The sequence below is a fragment of the Streptopelia decaocto genome (genome assembly GCF_964273445.1).
Source record: "Streptopelia decaocto genome assembly, chromosome: 1".
Taxonomy (NCBI): Eukaryota; Metazoa; Chordata; class Aves; order Columbiformes; family Columbidae; genus Streptopelia; species Streptopelia decaocto.
In genome coordinates this window covers 212470775-212489006 of record NC_138663.1, presented here as the reverse complement: position 1 = coordinate 212489006, position 18232 = coordinate 212470775, and the positions used below count along the sequence as shown (strand labels likewise).

General features: G+C 48.3%; 1 protein-coding gene and 1 pseudogene across 2 annotated transcripts; both read right to left on the bottom strand.

Moving 5' to 3' along the window:
* Window positions 1–3915: 3915 nt before the first annotated feature.
* On the bottom strand, window positions 3916–4872 carry LOC309438115 (olfactory receptor 51H1-like; the record flags this gene model as incomplete). Its single annotated transcript, XM_082049043.1, has 1 exon — window positions 3916–4872. The coding sequence occupies one exon, from the start codon at window positions 4870–4872 to the stop codon at window positions 3916–3918; it is 957 nt and encodes a 318-aa protein (XP_081905169.1).
* Window positions 4873–14546: 9674 nt separating this feature from the next.
* LOC309448251 (olfactory receptor 52K2-like) lies at window positions 14547–15242 on the bottom strand (annotated as a pseudogene). The gene has a single exon. The product of its transcript is annotated as an olfactory receptor 52K2-like (transcript).
* Between the last annotated feature and the right edge of the window lie 2990 nt (window positions 15243–18232).

The window sequence follows — 18232 nt, the reverse complement described above, 5'->3', positions numbered from 1 at the left end:
GGACAGGGATTGACAGGTGGAAAGCACTTGTAGAAAAATTGGTATATACATTATCGCTTCTGGCACCGCGGATGGAAAGTCAAACATAGAAAAGCAAACAGCAAACATTAGGCAGACGTGTGGTCCTGTCAATTATTAAATGAAGCCAGCAAATCGCCGTGACTCAGAGACAGCTGGAGAACAGCCAGGTTTAGGGGCAGCTGCAGGTCTGGCAAGTGCAGGCGAGCCTCAAGGCAGCACATTTCATGTTGCAAATGTAAATCAAGGCAGCAAGAATCGTAGAATCACAGAGTAATTTGGGTTGGAGGGACCTTAAAGCTCCCACAATGCCCCCCTGCCATGAGCAGGGACATCTTCACCAGCTCAGGGTGCTCAGAGCCCCGTCCAGCCTGGCCTGGGATGTCTCCAGGGATGGTTCATCCACCACCTCTCTGCCCAACCTGGGCCAGGCTCTCACCACCCTCAGGGCAACAATTTCTTCCTCATGTCCGGCCTGAATCTCCCCCCTTTAGTTTTAACCCATCACCCCTTGTCCTGTCACAACAGGCCCTGCTCAAAAGTCTGTCCCCATCTTTCTCATGGGCCCCTTTTCAGTCCGGAAAGGCTGCACTAAGGTGTCCCCAGAGCTTCTGTTCTCCAGCTGAACACCCCAACTCTCTCACCTGTCCCCAGCAGAGCTGTTCCAGCCTCGGGTCATTCCTGGGGCTCCTCTGGCCCCTCTCCAGCAGCTCCATGTGTGTCCTGTGCTGAGGACCCAGAGCTGGATGCAGTCAGGATCAAGAGATGGTGAAGCTCAGATGTGGCTCCGTTCAGGTATTTGTGTGCAGGGCTTCTGGGCAACTTCCTCCTTTAGTTTAAAACCATCGCCCCTTGTCCTATCAAGGTACCTGGCTGCTTTATTCAGTGAGATGTTTTTAGGATAAATACAAACCAGCATAACTATGGATTTCATTACTCGGCTGCGATGCACTAGCCACACTCTGTTCTTGAGTGAACGGCCACCTCCAGGAGCGCTGGGAAGCCCCGTCAGCACCAGATGGACAACTTGTCATGTCACATTTGTCTCTGAAGGGGATGCTCGGGCTGGTTGGGGCCGGGTGACTCAGAGCCGCTGTGTCAACCTGCACTGCTCGGCTGAAATGGATGAAGCGCTCGGAGTTTAACCCAGTTGCAGATCTCGCCTGTGAGGCAATTGGTTCCAAACTGCCACCAGCTTTGTCAGCAGCCGACATCCATCAGCTGCACGAACCTCCAGAGAACTGCTCCATAGACATCCATCAGCTGCATGAACCTCCCAGAGAACTGCTTCGTAGACATCCATCAGCTGCATGAACCTCACAGAGAACTGCTCTGTAGACATCCATCACCTGCATGAACCTCACAAAGAACTGCTCCATAGACACCCATAAGCTCCATGAACCTCCAGAGAACTGCTCCGTAGACATCCATCACCTGCATGAACCTCACAAAGAACTGCTCCATAGACACCCATAAGCTCCATGAACCTCCAGAGAACTGCTCCGTAGACATCCATCAGCTGCATGAACCTCACAGAGAACTGCTCCATAGACATCCATCAGCTGCATGAACCTCACAGAGAACTGCTCTGTAGACATCCATCAGCTGCACGAACATCCAGAAAACTGCGCCGTAGACATGCATCAGCTGCATGAACATCCAGAGAACTGCTCCATAGACATCCATCAGCTGCATGAACATCCAGAGAACTGCTCCATACTGGGACCTGCTCTCTGCTGCCCACAAGCCAGTTTACAGCAACATCTGCTCTTCCCCACGGCTGGCCTGGTCTGATTTACTGGATTTAGCAAAACGTTCAAGCGGGAGATAAACGGCTCCTTCCCGTGCTCACACAAGAACATGGCTGTGTTTATTGCACAGCGTGACACTGCCCAGGTCTCTGTGGTCGGGTCCCCAGATTCTGACCTCTTGTTGGCAGGTTGGAGTAGCTTGACAGCTCCAGCAGGCACAAATGGACGTGCACAAATTGCCTGTCTTCACACATCTGCTTTACAGACTCTTGCAAAAATACAGGAGGGACTTCTGGCTGCTTCCCAGCCACAAGGCGCAGAGTCTGGATGTTAAACCCTCACATTTGCCTTGTATCCACCTTTATTTTTGCACGGAGCACATCTTTCCTCCTGCAGACACCAGTCCTGTCCCAGCACCCGACTGACAGGGCAGATGCACAGCAGCACTCGTGTGTTCTTGCTGGATTTACTGCTCAGCACCTCCCAGCAACACTACCTGAGAGATCATGGAAGGGACAGAGCATTTCCTTCCCCTCATGAAAAACCCTTGCTTTCCAAAAATAAAAATTATTAATAATAATAGTAATAATAGTAATAATAGTAATAATAGTAATAGTAATAATAGTAATAATAGTAATAATAATAATAATAATAATAATAATAATAATAATAAATTTTAAAAATAAAATAAATAAAAAATAAATGCACCTAACGCCCTTTCACGACACCGATCCTCGCCATTTTTATTCTCCACAGCAGCACCCAGGAGAGCTGGGAGGAGCTCTCACTACATTTACCGAAGCAGCTTTTGGAACTGTAAGGGGTGGGTGGGCTTTTTCCTCAGTACCAAAGCTCTCCAGCGCATCCCTGCAGCAGCACCCACAGTTTTCTGGGACCTGCTGACAGATGTCCAGGGCATCCCAAGCTCCTGTCCTGGTCCTGACCTTGTAGCTCATTTTGCAAGGGGTGAAATGGTTTGGTCTGACCCTGCAGACATGACGAAGCCACAGGGACTTGGCTTGCAGGGGGGTTATTTTACGCAATGCCAAGGGTGGTTAATCAGGAGGTAGATTGCCTTGGGATGGGGTGGAGGTTCCTCTAAGGACAGGTTGATGCTCTGAAAGGGGCAGCTCAGTCAGCCTGGATATGGTGTGTCACTTATACATCGTGTGTGTCACTTATATATCACATGCATCCCTAAGGAAATGTGTCAATACACAAACAGCACCCCATGTCACAGGATGCATTTGAGTTGCATTGCACTCCCATTGCACCATATAGCTCCGTTCCAGACCAGCCTACCCTTGTTTGGATCATAACCTCGGAGGTGGGGAGAGATTTTCATGGCGTCCTCAAAAGGGTTATAGGCAGAACAGATGATATCATGAAACAATAAAAATCATACTCTCTCCTTGCAGACCTTGCAATGAGATTGGACTCAGGTTTCTTATTTTGTGTCCTTAGGTTGCAATCCATAGGTCACTAGTACTTCTCTATCCTCCATACCTCTGAAGAATCACATTATTTGTATAATGAAAGCTGACGAGTCTCCTATGATCACGTAGCCCTGGGAACTGACAGTTTCATATCATAGACCAATATGGGGATATTGTAATGAAAAGCACAAGCCTGGCAACACTGTTTGTATTTCTTCAGAGACAAAAACTGCCATTAGCAGCGAGTCCCTTGACGAAAGCCTGCCCTCGGCCATCCCAAAATGGGAGGTGGAATAATGTGAACTGCCATGGTAGAATCACAGTGTCATTTGGGTTGGAAAAGCCCCTCAAGATCATTGAGTCCAACCATTAACCCACCCCTGTCCCTGCCCCCTGTCCTGAGAACCTCATGTCCGTCTGTCCAACCCTCCAGGGATGGTGACTCCAGCACTGCCCTGGGCAGCCTGTTCCAATGCCCCACAGCCCTTTGGGGAAGAATTTGTTCCCCAGATCCAACCTCAACCTCCCCCGGCGCAACTTGAGGCCATTGATCCATCCCTCCATGGAAAGGAAAAGAGCTGTATTGCAGAAGAGGTGACAGGTTTCTTCTGGCATGAGTGACTCTCTCTGGGAGATGATCTTGCCCATGAGCAACAGTCTGGAGAGTAAAGGAAGGAGGAGACTGTCTTTGGGGTATCACTGCCCCAGGACTAGACGTGCTGCTGGGGCCCTCTCCGATAGAGCAGGATCAGGATCCGCCTGCGGATCTGTTTGGTTTTCCAGCTGTACACGAGCGGGTTCAGGACAGGCGGCACCAGGAGATAGGCATCGGCCAGGAGCGTGTGAGTGAGGGGGGGCAAGTGCTTCCCAAACCTGTGGGTGATGGACAAGCCAATGAGCGGGGTGTAGAAGATCAGGACTGCAGAGAGGTGGGCGATGCACGTGCTAAAGGCTTTGGCTCGTGTTTCTGGAGTGACAATGTTCAAGACGGCTCTGATGATCATCGTGTAAGACAGGAGGATGGTCAGGGAGTCCAGGCCCTTGGTGAGTATCACCGCGGTCAGCCCGTACAAGCTGTTGACCCTGACATCCCCACAAACCAGCCTTAGCATGTCCTGGTGCAGACAGAAGGAGTAAGACAGGACACGGGACCCACAGAAAGGCATCTTCTTCATAAGGATGGCAACGGGTAGCACCACAACGATGCCCCGCGTGAAGATCACTCCCGCTGCCTTCACTATCAGGGAGCTGGTCAGGACCGAGGCATAGCGCAAAGGGTAGTAGATAGCAATGACGCGGTCAAAAGCCATGGCCACCAGGACCCCAGACTCGATGGCAGAGAAGCAGTGGATGAAGTACATCTGCACAACACATGCCTCAAAATGGAGGGAGGTGGACTCAAACCAGAAAACGGCCAGCATGGTGGGCAGGGTGGAGAGAGATAAGCCCAGGTCTGCCATGGCCAGTATAGAGAGGAAATAGTACATTGGCGTATGCAGGCTGTGGTCTGTCTTTATCATCCAGAGCAAGGTGCAGTTCCCCAGGAGCATGAGGAGGTACAGGAAGCAGAGAGGAAACACCATCCAGGAGCTGCTCATCGGCAGACCAGGAATGCTGGTGAGGATGAAGGTCAGGAGACCGGACCCGGTCCCATTGGAAGGTGACATCTCACTCGTTGGTGGTCCAGGGATCTGGAAACAGTAGTTCACTGGAATAAAAGCCTTTGTATGAGAACTCCCACATCCCTCTGCTACAATGGTGTTGGGAGGATGGGCTCCTGAAAGTCAAGAAACCCCTGTGCAGCTGCCCCCAGATTTATCCATCACATCCACCAAGGAAAAGCCACAGTGGACCAGCCCTGGAGTCACTATCTGGCCGTGAACAGCAGCAGAAAATGAGGAAAGAGTAGTGCACCACTTAGTCTGTCCTGTTGTGATAGGATGGGGGGTGATAGGTTAAACTAAAGGAGGGAGATTCAGGCCAGACATGAGGAAGAAATTGTTGCCCTGAGGGTGGTGAGAGCCTGGCCCAGGTTGGCCAGAGAGGTGGTGGCTGAACCATCCCTGGAGACATCCCAGGCCAGGCTGGACGGGGCTCTGAGCACCCTGAGCTGGTGAAGATGTCCCTGTCATGGCAGGGGGGGCACTGGGGGAGCTCTGAGGGTCCCTCCAACCCAAACATTCTGTGATTCTATGATTCTATAAATATGTAAGGAATGTTTAACAAAGAACTCTTGTTTTTACATAACTGAGGACCTGGTGCCTGACCCCAGCAGGGGGAAGGAATGAGAGACATAGGACTATGAATCCTTAATATAAAACACAGCATCTTCCCTGAATATATACTGATACCTGTATGCATACTGATACCTGTATTTACAAGTAAATTTAGGGGGAATGGTAGCCAAAGTACCAGGAATCCATATTTTAAATAGATTGGTAAGGGGAAGGGTATGGTATGGTATGGTATGGTATGGTATGGTATGGTATGGTATGGTATGGTATGGTATGGTATGGTATGGTATGGTATGGTATGGTATGGTATGGTATGGTATGGTATGTAAACTGAGGCAGGCGTCGGGGTAGTCTGTAAACCCTGAAGTACCCAACCAATAGGAAACAGTGGAGGGAAACTGCAGCCAGGATTTTGGGGGGGTATGAGCAGAGGCTTTTTGCCCTATTATGTGTGCCTGCCTTTAGGTAGAACACCTGGTGTTGCAATATCGTTATTAAAATATGCTTTGCCGAGAGACCCTGCCTGAGCCTATTATATTTACAAAATAATTGTTTCCTACAGATTCACAGGAGACTTGGTGCTCAGACCTTTGGGAGGTGCCTGAAAGCTGCTCAGCAGCACGGGCAGGACAAGACCCCGGGGCCAGGGTGCTGCTGCCTGGAGAAGGGGGAGAGGTGGGATGGAGACCTGGACGTCAGCTCTGGGATGGGGATGGGGATGGGGATGGCTGGTGCCCACAGCACCGGGACCATCGGCCCTGGCCATGCTGGTCCCTGCAAGGCTGGAGAACCCGGACAGGAGAGGGAAGGGGGGATGGAGTGGGGAGAGATGAAGGCAGAGAAAGGTCAGTGTTTGAGCTGAATTGAGTGCGGTCAGACCACAAGAGATAACATCTCACTTTGAGGTGAGAAGCAGCCCCATTATGTGTGACTCTGTATTGATTTAATCCCTTTTTGTTTAAGTATGGCAAAATGTATAACGTTTTAGGGAGCTTTATCAGCTAAACCTGTAGGTCAATTAAGCAAACTAATCCTGATGGAAAGAAAATGGATTTGTGCTTTACAGCTGCCAAAAAGGTTAAATGGAAAGGAAGAAATTCAGGGGCTCAAATAAGACAGAGAGTGATGTTTCGTCTGCCTGAGGCCATCAGAAAACCCAGCAGCAAACACCAGGTCTCTGTTTGAGCACTCTGCTTTCCTGGGCATGCAGCAGAGGTGATCAGCTGTGATGCTGCACAACGAGAGGCTGGGGAGACTTCCAGACAAATATCCCGAAGAGGCTCTTCTGCAAACGCCGTTAAATTTAGTGCTTCTCAAATGCACCAGCTGGACAGCAGCACATCCTCACCCCTTGCCAGGCTGATCAGTGTGTCTCTGCTCAGCTGGAAATGAAGACGTTTTGCATAACAGAGGAACACAAACTGACTGAGCAACCTGATCCGGGTGAAGATGTCCCTGCTCAAGGCGGGGGGTTGGACTAGATGGGCTTTGAAGGTCCCTTCAACCCAAACCCTTCTGTGATTCTAGAGGGTTATATAGAGTTTGTCTGCACATGAATGCACACCCCCTCTGAGACCTCATCTGCTATCAGAAAAAAACAAACTAGATAAATTTTTAAAAATGAAGATTTCAGATGGCCAGAGGGTCAGACCTGGAAGACAGCGGTGGGACAGGGGGTGCCTTCAGCTCACCCCGGTACTTCTCTCCTGCTCCAGCCCATGGTGCTGGTCCTCAGTTGCCACTCAACAATCACTTCCCTTAATAGGGGACAGAGTCACGTAGGGACAAATATTAGAGCTGAATACCCCTGGGTTGGCGGAAAAAACCTCTCTGAAACTGGACCAAGCAGTGTGGGAGAGGGAGAATGGGGATGGCCAAAGAGGCAACTGAGGGTGTAAAGAACCTAAAGCCATGGAGCTGAAGACCCCCATTTGCTCCTTTGGGGAAAAAAGTCATTGTAGAAATAAACTTACACGTCCTATCCATGTAGTACTTGAGAGAAAGAGGGAAATTTTTAATTATTGACCAAGGTCAATTTCTGGGGTGACTTTTCATATCAAGCCTCCACCTGCATATATGAGATCAAAGGTAATATTTAGTAAAGCCTTTCGCTTGTAACGATTTTCTAATATGCTGGTTTGCTGGTTCTGCCACAGACTTTTGTAAATTCTTGTTTTGATGCAAGCCCTCAAACAAATTGTCCTTGCAGAAGAAAAACATCTCAGCAACCCCCCCAGTACTTACCCAGGTGACAGCACAGGACACGGGCTGGGGACCAGCAGCAGCTGTGGCTGCGCACGATGCTGTGGGCACCGGGCAGGGAAATCATGTTTAACCCATCAGAGCAAACCCCACGGGTCTCATCCAGCACATCACAGCTGATTTCTCTGCTCTTCAGGGGACATGAGCACCACGGGACTGTGTATGAGAAGGTTTTCCTTTCTTCTCTGAAACAAATAGCAGAATGCGAAAATTGGGAGTGAAGGCAGATTTGGGACATCAGCTGTAATTAAAAAAAAGTGTGAAATTTTCCTGTTGTTGCCATAACACACTGTGTGCCCTGGCTGAGAGCACAGGGATGGGAGACGTCCAAATTGACAAAATATAAGAAGAACACAAAACCTACAGAATTTAGACTAAGCACAAACATGTTCACTCTGGACTTGGCAAGGCAATTTTTTACCCTTACCTTCCAAGTCCCCTGGAACCTGAATTTACAGTCCTCACCCTTTCCTGGGGCTTCTGCTCTGCGTAAGACAACGTCTCGTTGCAATGGGACAAACCACTGACCACCACGTGTCTGTGTCTGTGATAGACCCTACCAGGAGTGCAGATGTTTGCAGCTGTGGCAACAGTTCAACACCCAGCATGACGGGGTGCGAGCCTGCGAATACTATTGCAAATGGTAACAGTGCAGGTTGCTCAAGGGTCACACTGGATATTCGAAGTACAGCTCCTTTTCCTTTCTTGCTGGACTCAACACAAATATTTCTACTGGTTGCAGTGAGGTGGGGCTGAGCCTGACCCAGAGCTCACAGAATCACAGAATCCCAGAATGTCAGGGGTTGGAAGGGACCCAGAAAGCTCATCCAGTGCAATCCCCCCATGGAGCAGGAACACCCAGCTGAGGTTACACAGGAAGGTGTCCAGGCGGGTTGGAATGTCTGCACAGAAGGAGACTCCACAACCCCCCTGGGCAGCCTGGGCCAGGCTCTGACACCCTCACCCCCAACAAGTTTCTTCTCATATTTAAGTGGAACCTCCTGTGTTGCAGTTTGTACCCATTGCCCCTTGTCCTACTGTCCTGGTTTTGTTAAAAAACAAGTTTCTCTTTTAGTGAATTTGCCTGTCAGCTAAAGCTTCATATTAGCTGCATTTTCCTGGAGAACCAGACACATGTCTTCGTAAACATAGCAATGGAATGCAAGCTTATTGATAAGCACGGACGGACATCTCACGAGAGGGGCGACGAGAAACGGGTGACCAAGAAACTGACCAACTGTGTATAACATTTCATTCACGTGAATACTTCGTATAAAAGTAGGAGATCACTAGGATCTCGTTCTCTTTGCCTTTTGCCTTCTTTTCGCTTTTCCTTATGGCCGACATTAGGAGAGGATCTTGCTAGTCGTCCCTGTGAACTGAGGCCTAGTGAGAGTCTGAATCCAGCTCCGGTTGGCTGCATAGTCCAGTCCAGGACTTCGGGTGCAGGCTCTGCAGTTGCTGAGACTTTCAAGATTGGTTTTGTATATTTTGTATTATTTTCTCTGTTCTTATTAGTAGCGTTAGTAAAACATCTTTAATTTTTCCCAACTCTCTTCTCTCTGTCCTCCTTTCTCTCCCGATCACCTGTGCTGAGTGGGAAGGGGGGAAAGGGAGAGGCAAAAAGGGGAAAGCGGGGGGAGAGGAGGTTAACAATACATCTGCCAGGGTTTTATTGTCACCCCGCAATCTAAACCCTCGACACCTACCATTGGCTGTCACTGGTGTTCGAAGCAGGATATACTGATTTTTCTCTGTGCTTCATCCTTGCCTCTAAATCCTTGTTTCTGATTATAGTAGCATATTTGATAAATATCGTTCTTCACTTCAAGGCTTAGGAGCTCAAGCAAATCTGCATGGAGCTCATGTCAGTGTTCAATAACGTGAGCTTCAGGGCTGCATTTTTCCCCCAACAGGTTTCCAAGGCTTGGAAATTTCTCATCTCTGCTCAATCTGTTTCACTGTGAGCCTTGGCAACGTCTCCTCATCTTATATTATAGAAGATTTTTACAATGAAGGTGGTAAAATACTGAACTGGCTGCCCAGAATGGTGGTAGATGCCCCATCCCTGAGACATCCCAGGCCAGGCTGGACGGGGCTCTGAGCAACCTGAGCTGGTGAAGATGTCCCTGCTCATGGCAGGGGGGACTGGGGAGCTGGGAAAGTCCTTCAGCCCAAACCATCCGGTGATTCTGTGATTCCATGAGTCTATGCAAGAGGCACAAAGCCCATGTACTATTTCTTGGCCATGTTGTCCATTGTTCTGTCTGTCTTTGGGACATATTGTGCACATTGTACATACTCTGGTTTAAGTACAGGAAATCAGTTGCAGTGCTTGTTTCCCTCAGATCTTCCTCACCACTCACTGTTGCTCGTGGAGATGTCTGTGTTGCTGCTGATGGCCCTCAGGAGCAAACCACAACCTCCTCCAGCACAAGTCACTTTTAACCACTTGAGGGATGACCATGGTGGGCCTGGTGTTCGTGTCCTCATTGCCTTTAAGAGGCAAAGTGCCTGCACATTGTGGGCTGGATGTTTAAAAGATGGCAAAGAGGCAAAACTGGGAAATGGATTTTTATTTTTGAAAATTATCTACAATACCTCCAGCCCTTTATTGTGGCCCGTGCATTGGTCTGGAGGTCTGTCCTTAGCCTGGGCCATAGACCCAGCCTGGCTGGGACACCGGGGGGACCTAGGTGGAGGATGCTCTGCATGGGGCAGGGTGTGATGCAGACAAGTGCTTGGGATGGAGAGGTGTGGAGGAGTGAGGGGTGCCTGGGGGGGTCCTCACTGACAAGAGGAGAAGAGGAGCACTGGTTCACCAGGAGGAACATCTACATCCTGGTGCCCACTGTGCTCAATCCCATCATCTATGGGGTGAGGACCAAGCAGACACAGAGGAGGATCCTGACTTCAATTAAAATCTCCAATGACAGAACAGCCCGTTGAGCTGCACCCCGCTCTTAGCTCTTCTGGACTTAGATTGGTAGCTTTGGGGGTGAGGAATGTGCTCTTCTTCTTTGACTATGCAGCCTGCTGCCTTCGCCCTTGGCAGGCTCTCAGTCACCATCACAACACAAATAACAATAATTTATGATTGCAAACTGTTGAGTAAATACACTTTGTGCAACAAGCACTAGTGCTGTAATAAAAGGCCACACAAGCTCTACAGGTTGATGGCTTTATGGATGTAGTCAGAGCCCTTCAGGAGTTAATGATGTTCAGCTGGGACTTGCTCCTGTCCTTGCAATGCGTCCCAGAAAGGCAGTGACACAGACACATAAAATAAAACACTTTACCTACTATAAACTTTTTCACCCTGTCTTGGTTTTTTTGCATTTATTCACTGCTTACTTTTCAAACGAGCAGATTAATACCACTTTGTGGAAGCAGACATATCTAGCACAAATCTGATTAAGAGCTTCATTTCCCCAATTAGGAACAAATTAAGTCATTACCCACACAGCACAAACCAAAATAATATTTGTAAATAGCAGCTCAAAGCATTTGCGGGGAGGCATGCTGGGTGTAGGTGGAAAGGTTTTGAGGGTGGATGGGGCTGCAGGGGTGGCCAGGAAGGACGTCCCTGTGCCAGACACAGATGTTTGCAGCTGGGTCAGTAACAGAACCATCATGCACCGAAGCTGAGCCAGACAGGGGAGATTTAGGATGAGAGGAGATGGCCTCAAGTTGCACCAACGGAGGTTGAGGTTGGATGTGGGGAACAATTTCTTCCCCAAAGGGCTGTCGGGCTGCCCAGGGCAGTGCTGGAGTCCAACCATAACCTAACTCTGGCATTAAACCATGTTCCTAAGAACCTCATGTGTACGTCTTTTAAACACCTCCAGGGACGGTGACTCAACCACTTCCCTGGAGCTCTGGAAATGAGTGAGAAGTGACAGAGAGAGTGTCCTGAGCCTGATCTGTGCCAGTTATCACATTGCTGAAGGGACTGAGCGAACCCTTAGGTCCTAACAAGGAGAGAAGAGGAATCTGCTGGAGAGGAGCCAGAGGAGCCCCAGGAATGATCTGAGGCTGGAACAGCTCTGCTGGGGACAGGTGAGAGAGTTGGGGTGTTCAGCTGGAGAACAGGAGCTCCGGGGAGACCTTAGTGTGGCCTTTCTGGACTTAAAAGGGGCCGATGAGAAAGATGGGGACAGACTTTTGAGCAGGGCCTGTTGTGATAGGACGAGGGGTGATGTTTTAAACTAAAGGAGGGAGATTCAGGCTGGATATAAGGAATTGTTGCCCTGAGGGTGGTGAGAGCCTGGCCCAGGTTGGCCAGAGAGGTGGTGGATGAACCATCCCTGGAGACATCCCAGGCCAGGCTGGACGGGGCTCTGAGCACCCTGAGCTGGTGAAGATGTCCCTGCTCGTGGCAGGGGGAACTGGGGGACATTTGAAGGTCCTTCAACCCAAACTGTTCTGTGATTCTGTGATTCTAAGTGATGGGTACCACTCTGGTGTTTTCAACGAGTAATCAGTCATAACTCCCAGATGTCTGTTTCTGAGTGGGAGTGGACAGCTCATAGCACAACACCATCCATGCAAAAACAGGGCTGTGTTTTGCCAGAGTACCCCAGTTTTAATGAATCTATACTGAATTTTTCTGTCTATTTTGGCACTTCATCACTCAGCATTGCAAAGTTTTCCCATAATCCCTCATCTTACTACTCCGAGTATACTGGTTTAATAAAAAGCTTCACAACAACCCAATTTACATCCTTCCCTAGATGTGTAATCAATAGAAGAACTGTTGAGGACAGCCTGGGGGCAGCAAACAGAGACCCCACAAGACCCTGTGACCCTCGTGGCAGTGTGGGAGATGAGCCACCACATAAAACACAAGCTTGCTGGACGTGGAGATTTAATACCTGCTGTGTCACAGTTGCAAAAGCTGGGTCAGGGATGTAACAGCTACAGATATACTGATAAAACAGGCCGACTTAGTTCTTGTGCCACATAAATTCATTAAACACTGTGAACAGGAATCTCCTTTTGTAATAGTCTATTTTTATAAATGTGCCAGCTATGCAGCAAAACATATTTCTTGCTCTAAGGCTTCAGGAAAATAAAGGAAATGGATACATTAATTCAGTAGAAATATTATGGCTTTCATTTCTTTTTGTGTTGTATTTGCAGCACTGATGTATGAATCAGATCTGCAGCAGCCCAGCACACCAATAAATAACACATTCTGTGATTCTGTGAACTCAGGCAACAGAAATCACATCTAAGCCATATGAGGACAATCGTAACTGAAAAGACGGCTAAAAAATGAGTGTTCACAGGTGTTTGGGCTCCTCTCCATGACCCTGGGAGCTGGTCCCCTGGTCTCCCAGTGCATACAGGGGTAGAGGAAGGAGACTGTGGAGGGGGGATGAGGCCCATGCAGCAGGTTTAACCTCATGCTTACTGAGACCAGGTTCCAGTATAGGTTGGGAAATTACATATTAGAGAGCAGTGTAGGGGAAAGGGACCTGGGGGTCCTGGGGACAGCAGGGTGACCATGAGCCAGCACTGGGCCCTTGTGGCCAGGAAGGCCAATGGCATCCTGGGGTGTATTACAAGGGGAGTGGTCAGTAGGTCAGAGAGGTTCTCCTGCCCCTCTACTCTGCCCTGGGGAGACCACACCTGGAATCTTGTGTCCAGTTGTGGCCCCTCAGTTCCAGCAGGACAGGGAACTGCTGGAGAGAGTCCAGTGTAGGGCAACGAAGATGATTAAGGGAGTGGAGCATCTCCCGTGTGAGGAAAGGCTAAGGGAGCTGGGGCTCTTTAGTTTGGAGAAGAGGAGACTGAGGGGTGACCTTATTAATGTTTATAAATATATAAAGGGTGAGTGCCATGAGGATGGAGCCAGGCTCTTCTTGGTGGCAAACAATGATAGGACAAGGGGTAATGGGATCAAGCTGGAACACAAGAGATTCCACTTAAATTTGAGAAGAAACTTCTTCATGGTGAGGGTGGCAGAGCCTGGACCAGGCTGCCCAGGGGGGTTGTGGAGTCTCCTTCTCTGCAGACATTCAAACCCACCTGGACATGTTCCTGTGCGACCTCATGTAGGCGTTCCTGCTCCAGCAGGGGGATTGGACTAGAAGATCTTTTGAGGTCCCTTCCAACACCAACCATTCTGTGATTCTGTGGGGCTCCTGGTGGGTTTTTGGGCATGTGCTCAAGGAGTGGGCATCATTCACCACCCAACTGTCTCCTGGCAGCGAGGGTCAGCACCTTGAACCTCGCTCCTCTCCCAGATGCCTGCCAACACAAGATTGCCTAGATGGCCCTTAAAGGTCCCTTCCAACCCAAACTGTTCCATGATTCTATGGTTTGGCCCCTCTTTCCCCAACCCACTTTAGTTAAACAGTCCAGCAGGATCAATAGCTCTTTGGAGAAGACCTGCAGGCACTCAGCTCTTTTCCTTAGCACGCAAAAAGAGAAGAAGTGCAGTCTGTGGAGCTCAAACAAGAATGTTATTTACCTCCAGTTCACTATCAGCACAGTGATGTCAAGGCGGAATATTCTGAAAATTTTGCAGTTCTACATAGGATGATCTCTGCATTTAGCACCATCTTTGGTCTGCCAAGTAGGTTTCACTGCTTGCTGCAGGCAGGGATCAACTAAAACTTCACCATTTCCAGCACATATGTACAATCCTCTCATGATTCTCAACTCATTAACTTGGAAAGATCCATGAGAAGAGATCAGAGTCATTTAAAGTGGATCACACACATGCTGCAGACTAAATGCATCTAGGGTTAATTTTTGTGGCCCATCACGTGCTGCAGTTTGCATGTGCAGTTGTATGGATATTCGTACATGCTGCTGCTGATGGGATGTGCACAAATTTATACTCTCTTGAGAGAAAATGCAATGAACACCTGTTCATGGATCTGCTTGGTTTTGACACCATACACAATGGGGTTCACCGTGGGAGGGAACAGGAGGTAGAAACCAGCGATCAAGATGTGTTTGTGAGAGGCAATGTGGCAACTAAATCTGTGGGTTGCTGATGAGAGAACAACAAGGGTGTAGAAGACCAGGATGACGCAGATGTGGGAGAGGCAGGTCCCAAATACCTTTAGTCTCTCCTCCTTGGATGCCAGGCTCAACATGGTCCTCAGGATCCTGGGGAGAGACTGATGGACAGCAGATCCAACCCCACAATGAAGAGAAGCATGGTGATGCTACCAAACCTGGTGCTGGCACCGGCCAGCTCCATCACGGCCATTGTTTTCAGTATCAGTGGGAGATGATGTGGGAGCAGCAGTACAGCAGGTGATGGAGGAGAAAAGGCAGAGGCAACATCAGCCCTGCTGGTCTGGTTTAGAGCCAGCAGCCCATTCTTGACTACCAGGGAGATGGTCAGAGTGGAGCTTGTAGCTCTGGGGGTTGCAGATGGCAACATACTTGTTGAAAGCCATGGCCAGCAGCTCCACCAACTCCATGACTGAGAAACTGAGAAGAAAAAACACCTGTACAAGGCAAGTACTGAAGGTGATCTCCTGGGCACTGAACCAGAAGCTGCTCAGCACTTTGGTCATGATGGTCAGGGACATCATCAAGCAGATGAGATTCTTAGGGACAAGGTTTAGAGGTCGACTGAACAGTGTTAGGTTAATGGTTGGACTCGATCTTAAAAGTCCTTTCCAACCTAGATTCTATGACACTGGATCCAAATCCAAAGAGAGTTTTACGCCAGCACGATTAAGCCCCAAGGACTTAGTCATGACACTAAGTCATGTCAGAGAGGTATTTGCCCACCCAGAGGGAAAATCTTCCCCCTTTGTGGAACCAAGATCTGCTTGTCCCTGTTTGATGCTGAGACAGACATAACTCGTGCAGCGGGTCTGTTTACACACCGTTGCTATTCCTGGCTATTCCCAGACAGCAGTTTCTCCTCTGTGCTGATTACAGTCTCTGAAATCCCAGCAGCGACTGATTAGGCTGATCAGGTTCGTTAAGGCATATAAATATTTCCACGCAGGTCCTTTTGGCAGGATGAGGAATTTCTTCATTGTGTAAGAGTGAAACAGTATTTGAAGGTGATGTAGGTGCAGCCAGGGTCACATCCAAATCATCCAGGTGAGCTGGGGAGATTTTTGTTTTAAATTTAATTTAATTTCATCTGCTGTTATGTCTGTATTTTTAGGTAGTGCCAAGCTCTGAGCCAAGTTCAAATTTTAGCCAAATTGAGGCAAAATATAAAACAATCTATTCAGAAAAGCTACTATGCAGATATGCCAACCTAAGTGGACTTCATCTCTTACTGAGTTAATGAGTTACTTCATTACTCCTATTACAGATATCCCACATTAAGTGAATATTGTCACAGAGAACTGCCAGTCATATACATATAACCTCAGTTTGCTTCCTTGCGTGGGTTCATTACAACAGTGCTAATTATTTGTCTGCAAGCCATTCCTTCAAACAAGCTGTAGACATAGAGGAGTAACATCTGCCAACCCAGTCACATGTGAAGACCTGCAATTCCCTGATCCTAGCTAATCCTAACCCTAACCCTGTCCTTCTTGCTTGCACAGACCTGAAGAGGATGGCAAACACTGCAAGGAAGGTAATAATTTGTTCTTCCCTTCTAGGGAAAGGACAAAAGTCATGAGCTCCACTGATATAGGCTTGACACTAGGAAAATGCTCTGGAATGGGTGATTTGGGGAAAGTATAGAATTTCTGCAATGGGAGATCAGATCGTGCATGTGTCTATCAGAGATTACTTTTGACTGGGGAGGGAGCATGGACTGGATGATTACTCTGTCTCTCCTAAACCTCCAAATTCAAGGGATCGTTGTTTCACGACAGGACTGCTGGTGGCTTTTAGTGCATCAGATCGGCACGTGGTTGCACAAGGAGTTGTCCGTGTGTTTTTCACGAGCTCATACCGCATGGCTGGTAGATTTACAATGTCTAAGAATGACACAAAATGTTAAGTGCACCCAACCTGGTAAATTTAATGGTTATTGCTTAGCAGCAGAGCTGACGAAAATGAGTGAGGAAAGAGTTAAAATCTCAGCTTCAAGTACCAGGATCTACTCACTCCTTGCAAAGTCAGGGAAGCTTTGCAAGTATGCCAGCAAAGATTTCAACCCCTGTTGCGCTTTGTTTAGTCTCAAGCATCTAATTCTCTGAGGGTATTTTAATCTGTTTCACTCTTCAAAAATAAATTGCAATGAGTTTGCAACAAATCTAACGGTCTACAGCAAGCTAGCTAAAGGTGTCTGGTGATGTCCACTATTTCTAGAAAATATTCTGGATTTTGACTACTGCAATGAGCAAAACTTGTCACTTTACAAGTTACTGAATTACTTAATTGTGCAAAATAGGACTCTACCAGCTTTTCATGCCAATAGAGCACAAAGAAAATGTCAACAGGCCTGAATGTGCTGCTCCCATCCCTGCTGTCGCAGGTATGACTCAAAAATAGCTAAAAAATCACACAATATATTTTTAACATGGCATTTGTATGTAGGCTGCAACTGCGGTCATTCTTGGGGTTGGTGGTAGAAGTGAGAGGTCCATGCAAGGCTGGTCAGAGCTATGGGGATGAAGGAGCAGCTCCTCCAGGTGTGATGCAAAACTGAGTCTAACATCTGTTGAATAGCGTTATTTAATAATCTGGATAGCTTTATTATACACGATGAGGTACAGGTAACACTGCCCAGAACAGTATATGGGATTTGTGGATCAGTTACCTCTGACAGAGAGGATGGAGGGAACATCTGCTTGCTTCCAAGCTCAGGATTACAGGATCTCAGATGTGTTTACCCATTCCAAACAAATAATTCTGAGACATGAGACACATTTCCTGCTGGACTGGCTTGTGCCAGCTGTGGCTTTGCCTCCCTGAATTTATAGCCAAAGTAACTGACTGTGCTGCAAACAGAATCCTCTTTGCAATAAACTATTATAAATAACGAAGTCTTGGCAGCATTTTCACAATATTGGCTTTGCAGTATTTGGTCTTAAATCATAAAAAGCAAGGACTAGAAACAGACTGAAATGTCTGTTGGTTTGTGTCATCTGGAGGGTTCAAAGAAGTTTGGGGGGTGATGAAACTGTTTAGGGGTCAAGGAAGTCAAATGCCTGGAACGCCAAGGAGATGAAGTCTGGCCCTTCGGTATGTTGGGGAAAACAGAAGGTACAAGTGCCTGAGAAACTTGCATCTGATTCCCATACTGCCAGCAGGCGAATTTAACCCTTCTGAGCCTGTTTTCCCTGTAAAACAGGGACAATTCATTCTTTCGGCAAGGGCTGAGGGTCAGGAGGTGAAGGCACCATGGCGGGGTTAGTGCTAGAAGGGACCAACACTGCAGCCTCAGGACAGGCTGGTTTTCCTTCCTGATGCCAGAGACAGGACCCTGTAGGTGGGATGTCCACTCAGAGAGGAACTCCAGCAAGGTGGTTTGGCTTTTGGCTCCAGCAGGAGCAGCCCCACAGCTGGCAGTGCTGTCCCAAAGCAGGCCACAGATCTAGTGGATGATCCTTCCAAAAAATGCTCTTGGCAACATCATCGGCCT